The sequence below is a fragment of the Carassius auratus genome, chromosome 47 (assembly GCF_003368295.1).
Source record: "Carassius auratus strain Wakin chromosome 47, ASM336829v1, whole genome shotgun sequence".
In the NCBI taxonomy this organism is placed as follows: domain Eukaryota; kingdom Metazoa; phylum Chordata; class Actinopteri; order Cypriniformes; family Cyprinidae; genus Carassius; species Carassius auratus.
The window spans coordinates 4,598,623-4,606,979 of record NC_039289.1 but is presented as its reverse complement, the minus strand read 5'-3'; the positions used below and the strand labels follow the sequence as shown (position 1 = coordinate 4,606,979).

The 8,357-nt window shown below is 37.2% G+C and overlaps 1 protein-coding gene across 5 annotated transcripts in view; it reads right to left on the bottom strand.

Moving 5' to 3' along the window:
• Window positions 1–186: 186 nt before the first annotated feature.
• LOC113064849 (oxysterol-binding protein-related protein 1-like) overlaps window positions 187–8,357 on the bottom strand; it is a 14,282-nt gene continuing 6,111 nt past the window's right edge. Inside the window, exons 12-23 of one of the 5 annotated variants that reach the window (XM_026235811.1) lie at window positions 7,355–7,430; window positions 7,110–7,244; window positions 6,800–6,897; window positions 6,147–6,329; window positions 4,806–4,913; window positions 4,630–4,719; window positions 4,410–4,536; window positions 4,206–4,313; window positions 3,457–3,580; window positions 3,243–3,333; window positions 1,854–1,874; window positions 187–1,157 (exon numbers count right to left, since the gene is read on the bottom strand). In XM_026235811.1, the coding sequence (XP_026091596.1) occupies window positions 1,055–1,157; window positions 1,854–1,874; window positions 3,243–3,333; window positions 3,457–3,580; window positions 4,206–4,313; window positions 4,410–4,536; window positions 4,630–4,719; window positions 4,806–4,913; window positions 6,147–6,329; window positions 6,800–6,897; window positions 7,110–7,244; window positions 7,355–7,430 (1,264 nt within the window). In that variant the 3' untranslated portion in view covers window positions 187–1,054. The other 4 variants (XR_003278901.1, XR_003278900.1, XM_026235812.1 and 1 more) reach the window with 4 other exon arrangements.

The following is an 8,357-nucleotide window of genomic DNA, read 5'->3' as shown; positions in this document are numbered from 1 at the left end:
GTCAAGGTAGTTGTTGGTTACATTTTTGTCGTGCGGTAACTCATTCAGCTTAACGTTAAGGTTGTAAGAGCATATATTGTATAAAATGCTCATAACACTTTTTTTTTTTTTTTTTTTTAGGTTTTTATTTTTTAGATGTGGATCTAAATACGGTATTGCCTTTTATGCACAGAATTATTCTGTTCATCATCTGTAGACATTTTTATTTTGATAAGAAAATATACACACGTGTACACACAGAAAATAAACTGGTAATGGGTTAAAAGTAGATCCACATCAAGTGGTCATTACAGCTTCATGTTTCTGACCAACTTTATACTTTAAAATTGTAAAAATAGATGAATAACTAACTCATGATAAATACATAATTAAAATAAGATTGTTATATTATGATATAACAAAGCATATTAGTCAATATATTAGGATATATAATATATTCAATATTATATTATATCACCGTGGTGTTAACCACAGAGGCATCTCTCTAAATTAAAATCAACATCACAACAGAAAGAGCAGCAGAAATAGACACACTGTCCTAATACTGTATTGTGTGTGGAGAATAGAAACTCTAAATTGTAAAAAGTATAACACCCAGCAGTTTTTTTAACCACATTCCACACTCAACGCTGTGGGAATTTTCCAACTCAAGAAATGCCAAGTTAATTTTAAGCCAATGAACTGAAAACAAAACGGACTCAGAATTGAGCCTTGGGGGACACCCAAAATCTACCATAGTTAACAAATCAAAAAAAAAAAAACCTTAAGACATTTTTCTTTAGACTAAAACAGAACCATTATTGCTATAACAGTACACTGATATTACTATATCAAGCCCAACTTGTGATTATCATCTCCATGATATGTCACAATCTGTAGTTTCTAAAACCTTCGATTATTACATATGCATATTAGTGAGCTTAAATAAAGTTCTTTCTTGAAACAGTGTATTATTTATGATATCTGAAATGTTCACCTGGCCAACCAGCACAGGGTGCAGTTTTATAGTGACATTATAAGTAGTCTTGACTATACAATTTACAATTCCTGTAGGTCAGTAGATGTCTGGTAATTGGGAATAATCACGGTCCCAGTAACCATTGGAGAACAGCCAGTCCTGAGAGCCGTTGTGTGGATTTGGACCTTGATGAAACCACCTGTTTCAGGCAACAAGAAAAGGCTCAGTTTAGTAGACATGTAATAACACTGATTATAATGGGATTTTTCTAGTTTTGTCACATTGAGTCGCTTGTGGTCAACAGCCAAACATGCGTGAAATTTTTTTTTTTAATTGACCCCCATTAGAATCGTCTCGTTCTTTGTTCAATAGATTCAGTGGAGCATTTGGCTGTAACACTTGAACCAGGTGTAAAGTTTCACCCTGCTCTTGCAGTAGAAGGCCAGAGAGCTCTGTTTACACCATCTTATTCCACATTAAAAATAGATTGTCTAAGGGGGACATAAAAAACAACAACTCATTCCTTTGGTGTGAAGTTTCATTTGCATATGACAAAAAGACTGTCGATAACACTATTACACCATATACTATGTATACATTTAGTGAAAAACTAGTATTAAAAGTTCTCTAGTTGTTTTCCATAATAATTTATCACTAATTTTGAATTTAAATAGTCTTTGAAAGCTCACAATGGTGAACCCTTATACACGAAGCAAATGTTTAACTATCATTGTGTATGGGACTATTGTTATGCATGCTGTTCTACCACAAACATCCTGTCTTGTGCTATAATTACAGACTGTGGATAGATCCCAGTCGCTTAAGGCAATTCAATTACGATTATGGAGTGAAACAGTTGAATGCAGAAGACAGAGCAACAAAGCAAGCATCAAACCTGGGGCCAGAGCTGATGTTTCTGCTCACCGCAGCAAAGTCAGAGGACAGATGATAATGGCAGAAGAAATGAAGGGGAAAATGGGGTTAAATGCAAAGGACAGTGTCTAGTGAACCAGGACTAAGAGTGCTGTTAAACATCAATGAGTTACTTAAGTAAATACCATTAAGCTATGAATGAAAGTGGTCTAATAAATTCAGTTAGTCACAAGCAAACCCTAACATCACAAAAAAGTTTTACATGCATCATTTTTTACTGATATTTTATAACATGTTCTTCAAAAAGCAAAATTACTGATTTTGCAAAGCACTGTTTGAAGGAGATCCCATTTTGATTTATTATGAACAATAACTATAGTAGGGATGGGCGATATCTTACCATTTGCGATATACCGATATTAATTCTCCCCACAATAATAATTAGTCTTTGCACGATAATGATGATAAAACCTAGACCATTTCCCAAATCGCAACCTAAACCCTCACTTTAGTGACATAATGCCGCTTTGAGGGTTGGGTAGAAGTCTGCCGCGGACACAGCAGAAGTGCGTATCAAGTAGAGCTTTGATTCTCTGCCCGAGCCTGGGCTCGACCCGACCCGACCCGCGGGCCGGGCCGATATTTCCCGCCACCGTCCTCGTGTCATACGCAGCGTCTCGTCCACTCGCAGTCTCGCATGCGTAACGCATCACACCTGCTGTGCGCGCTGTAGCATACTATTCAGTAGATTAAGTGCAACATGGAGCTTGAAGAATCAAAGAAGAAAAAAAACAGGAGAATTAACTTTGAGCAAGTTTGGAGGAAAATCGGAGGTATGGAAACATTTTAAACTAGTCGTGGGGAGTGACAACAACATATGTGTTGGCTTTGTCTCGTGCATTAAATGCGGCACGTGGCGTGAAATTGAGGAGAAAAATATGCTTATATAAATATGCTTTATTCTTATAAAAATACCCATGATGGATTGAAGAATACAAATAAACCGTTGTGTGTTTATTGTCCTTATGTTTGATCAGTTTAACCGTTTCAGTCTTTCGGTTTTTCTCATCTATGGTGATGGCTGGAAGCCTTTGTCCATATTAGGGATTTCCTGGAACACCATCAGTTCAATTACATTACTATTTTATGAGCAAGGGCACCCTCTGGCTTCCAGTATGAATGAAACCGACATTACATTTACATGTACAGTAAAGAGACCACCTATCTAAAGAAACAGGAGTTTTTTTGTCTCTCATTGGAGGCATATGAATAATCATCGATATCATTATTCCAATAAATACCAGAAAATATTGTGATTTAGTTTTAAGTCCATATCGCCCATCCCTAAACTGTACTAACTTTTTGAAAACGCAAACCCCGCAAAATGTGAAAATATGCAATATTTATGCACCTCATCTTCCAATCATCATCCGACTTAGAGCGGTTCTTACGTGCCGCCCTCTGTTTCTCCTCTAATCTCTTCTTCTCCTCGCTGGCCAGGTCTAAGATGTTCAAAACAGAAAGTTATTCAACCTCTAAATATTTAAATGCAGCTCATTTGTGGTAGGTTCAAAGGACATAAAGTATGAATTAGAAATATCATCATTATGGAAACAAACACACACCAATATCTCCGTTCTCCATGGCTCGAATGTCAGGCCTCAGTCTGCTGTCAGTTTTTGGGATGACCGCTTCAATCTCTTTGTCCAGCTCATTGAGCTGCATTGCAAATGTAGTGAAGTTGTACATCTGTTTTATGCAAATAAAACCAAATTACAGATAAGTGGAAAATTCAGTTAGATTCCAAAGGATGCAAAAATTGATACAACTTTTTTACCACAAAAAAAAAAAAATCCACTCATCCCTCGTTTTCTTTAAAAACAAAAGTGGAGGTCACGGTGACACACTTACAATGAGTCAATTTTTGCAGCATACAATTTTTTTTTTTTTTTTTTTTTTTTTTTTATTTTACACACAAAAGGTATATAATTTTTTTTTAATCCTGTAAACACCTATTCTGCTAATGTGTTGTGGCATGTGTACTGAAATCGTGATTATTTTAACGTTTACAAATTCTACCCTTAAAACTTCTGTATTATTTGAGCTGTATTAAATTTTCTTAACTTAACATTAGTCATTTTAGGGTTCACGGTGATGTCATGATGCCAAAGTTGAAAAATGAACACAAAAATTTTACTTTTTTTTTTTTTTTTTTTTTTAAATCATGCAAACTCTCACATTGTTAAGCTCTTGTTGCTATAAAATTTAAACTGATTATTTTGAAGTGCCATTCACTTCCATTGCAAGTGCCTCACCGTAACCCAGATTTTTCTGGGACAAGGTTTCCCAGAGCTTCAACTAAACTGGAACGGACCTGGGCAGAGTTTTCTGGTCTAGGTGCTATTCTCCAGAGCAACTGACTTCCTGGGATAACCTCTAGTGAATCTCCACCTAGCTGAGGTGTTTCTTCTGCGTCTGATGTCTGAGAAACACCAAGCAAACCGTTATAAACCATACAGTATATCCCTCTCATTTAAACCTATCTTGACTTATGTTGGATGAAAACTTTCAGAATAACCTGTTTACTGCTTTTCTTGTCTTCTGATGCTTTCTTATCATTCTTCCTGTGAGTTTCAAATGAAGCTGGGTCAACTATGTACATGCATTCCGTCCATTTCCCATAAAGATTGTACACTTTCTTTTTGCTGCATGGAAATACACAAATAATCAATGTAAAATAGCAATGTGGCGATGGCGGGAATATTTAACATGGATAAGTTAAACTCCAAACAGCTTACCTCTTGTCCAGGATGTAGCCTTCAACCTTATGTAATTCCTTCCCAAACAGCCCACACGGTTTGAAACTCAGACAGCATTTTTCACCAGTTCTGTTGGCAAATATCAGTCAAAAGAGCCACATAAGTAAAGTTTAAGTTAAACCAGAACTAATACATTTACAGATGCTTGTTGACACCTGTGGTTGATAACCTCCACACTGCCGTACTGTTCGATCCACAGCTGTCCAACGATGATGTTGTGGACACAGCACGTGGGGTTGGTCCATGTGTATGCCTCATTATGCCTGCAACGAGTTTATTATTTGACAATGAGTCTCAAACAAATGGAATACACACAAAATCTGTGTACAAACATGTTGATAAATCATGATTCATCAATAACAGTCATCATAGACTTTATTCAACATTTACAAAAAATGTACGAACTTCAAAACCTCACTAAACAATGACTATGTTTACATGCAGCCAATAACCCGTTCAAAACCGGAATATTAGCAATAACCCGGTCGCGCACGGCCATGTAAACACCGGCATGCTCATATCCCGGTTTTTTTTACCTGGGGTACCCCTTTTCTAACCCGAATATTTGGTCTTGTAAACGCGTTTCGGCATATCCCCATCAAAATTCTATTCGCAAGGAATCTTGGTCTTTTGAGTAGAGACGGCGCATAAAAAAAATCGGAAATGACACATATTGCGTCTTAATGTTGTCCGTACGTCCAGACGCTAACCGTGCGTCGCCGTTTACATCGGGATATTGGCAACTGATTACACATTCCATGTATACAGGAGTAACTCTCTCTGCTTACGCATGTAAACAGGTTATCCCGAATGTTTCAGAAACCCGAATAGTGACCTTAACCCGACCATAACCCGAATTTTAACAGCTTGTAAACGTAGTCAATGTGTGGATATTAAGCCCCTTTCACACTGCACGTCGGACCCGCAATATTTCCGGAACATTGCTGGGTCGCCTTCTGTGTGAAAGCAACCACGTCCCGGGATCGAATACCGAATTGAACCTGGGTCGGGGACCTAGTAACATTGCAACATTGGACGAGCGCTGTGTGATCAAAAGCCAGATCTAATGCCAGATCTAATTCCGTATCGAAGTGATGACGCGCGTTATCCCGCAACTCTTTTACCGGCTGTTTTGAAGGAAGATCAACGTTCACGACGAAAACATATGTGCAAACTGTAATGAAGCAGAGATCAGTTAGTTCCTCACTTTCCGCGCTGACGCCGAGATCGTTTGCTTGCTTCAGTTAAAGTATAACGTGCCAAGCGTTGTCGACTCGTACATTACACGTCACGCGCTGATGTCACGTGTCGATACGGGATCTTCAAGGGTTGTATGTGAAAGCACGCACATATCCCAGGTCATCACTGGCAGTGTGAAAGTGCAAAATCTAGCGACCAGGGACCAATTGCAGGAACACTTTACCCCTGTATTTGCCGGAATGGCAGTGTGAAAGGGGCTTTAGTAAAGTGCCATCGCACAGAGAGCAGACGCTTACTTGGGAAGTTCTAGAGTGATGATGCCCTTAGGTTCGGCCTCCACGCTTTTGCCCCAGAACTTGAGTTTGGGGTAGATAGAGCCATGAAACACAAAGTCCTTCTGCAAACCCTCTGCGTGGAAGGCGCTGACGGGAGGATGGTGGCTCACTTGTTCTGATATCAGCCGGAAACCAAGATCATCCCTGAAGGTTGAGGAAAAAACATGGTAACTAAGCCCAAGAGCACAACACATTGATGTATTGATATTCACGCGATGAGTGTGATTTTATGCTAATGCTATCAAATTAACAAGTCACACTTGCAATGCTAATGCTAACCCAAATGCTAACAAATGAAAACTAAAACATTACATTTACATTAAAGGTGTGTTCACATTGGCAAAATTTCACCCGTCCATTGTCAGAAGTGTAGCACTGTATGAAGCACAACTTACACAGAAGTCACTTTGAAAAGCAAGCATCGGTTGTCAACATGCATGACTGAATCTGTTACTGAATCTGTTACGAAATCTGTGTGGGGAAATCTTTCACCTTCAGCTGAATTACTACTGAAATGACTGGATTTCACCCGCAAACAATAACCAAACATCAAAATATGGGACTGTACCTGAATGCTAACAAATTAGCATTCAGACAGGGTTGGGATTTCTCACCTGACTAACTCGTATGTTTCTCCTAGCAGGGGGTTGAAGGGTTTACCCGTCCTTTCCCACTGAGACGCCACAGCTGATACGGCAAACGCGGCCACACACTTGATAGAAAACACCTTTTTTATTAGACTGAATATCTAATATAAAATCATTCATGTAATTAACTAAATTCAACTACTATTTCAGGTCAGAAAATGTGAAAACTGGCCATATTGAGAGTTAGCAGATTAATTGGCCATATTTCATTGTTATTTGGCATGTGAGGGGTTTCGCTGGTGTGTTCAGATACTTCAGGTAAATTGTTTTTTTTTACCTTCATTCTCTCAATAGAGTCGTCTGAAGCATTAGCCTGATGGATGAGGTACGTGTGCTCCATATATTCTGTTAATCTTTGTAGAAAGCTCAGCGGCTCATTAAAAATAACAGGCATGGTGATCTTAGACAGCTCCTAAAAGAGAGATGAAATCAATCATATGGATATGGCGCTTAAGTGTTGAAAAAGACACTGTCTTAAAGTAAAAGTGCGAGTGAAAGGTTACACAATGGTAAAAAGCTCACCATCCCAATGCACTTCCTCAGTATGCTCCAGATGCTGAAGTCATTTCTGGAGAACATGGGCGCTGGTAAACTTGTCCTGTGGAATAATTAAAGGTAAGTAACTTGAGTTGTGCCTTGTCAGCTTCTGAAAAATGTCTGTTTAGATTAAGAAACCACTAATATATTTTTATATATAAAAGCTGTTTCCATGTTAACCGTTTCTGCTGTTGTCATGCAGACGGAACACGTCTAGACTAGTGTTATCTGACAGGTAACAGAGGCTTTATATCTTATTCAGCAAAACAGGGCCAGTGTCCCGATCAGTTTCAAAGTGCTCAAGATACACAGAAACCTGCTCTTTTTATACTGTACCTGCTGAATATAAACATAAGATGTGGTGTAGTTAATTGTTGCTTTTTCTGCTTGTTATAAAGTATTAATATACAAACAATAAAGGATATATATATATATATATATATATATATATATATATATATATATATATATATATATATATATATATATATAATATATGTAAATTTATGCATTTAGTAGACACTTTTATCCAAAGCGACTTACAGTGCATTCAGGCTATCAATCGTGTTCCCGGGGAATCGAACCCCCAACCTTGCGCTTGAAACGCAATGCTCTACCACTTGAGCTACAGGAACACTAAATATATACTTTTTTATATATATATATAAAATTATATATTCAGCTTGCGGATATAAAAAATGTAATGCAAAATAATGTTATATTTTAAGTAATTTTTTTCATATTTATGAAATGTATATAACAATAAAATACTGTACACTAAATTATTTTATTATATATTTCAAGAAAATAAAAAATTTATTTTAAACAATTATAAAATACAACATTATGTTCATGTATTATATACATGTTGTATTTTCTAAATATAATTTGATAAAATAGTTACCCAGATGTGCAATAAAAATAAGTCTCTTTGATCAGCTCATATATACATCAAAAATTATGTAAATAAATTATAATAAAAAAAATG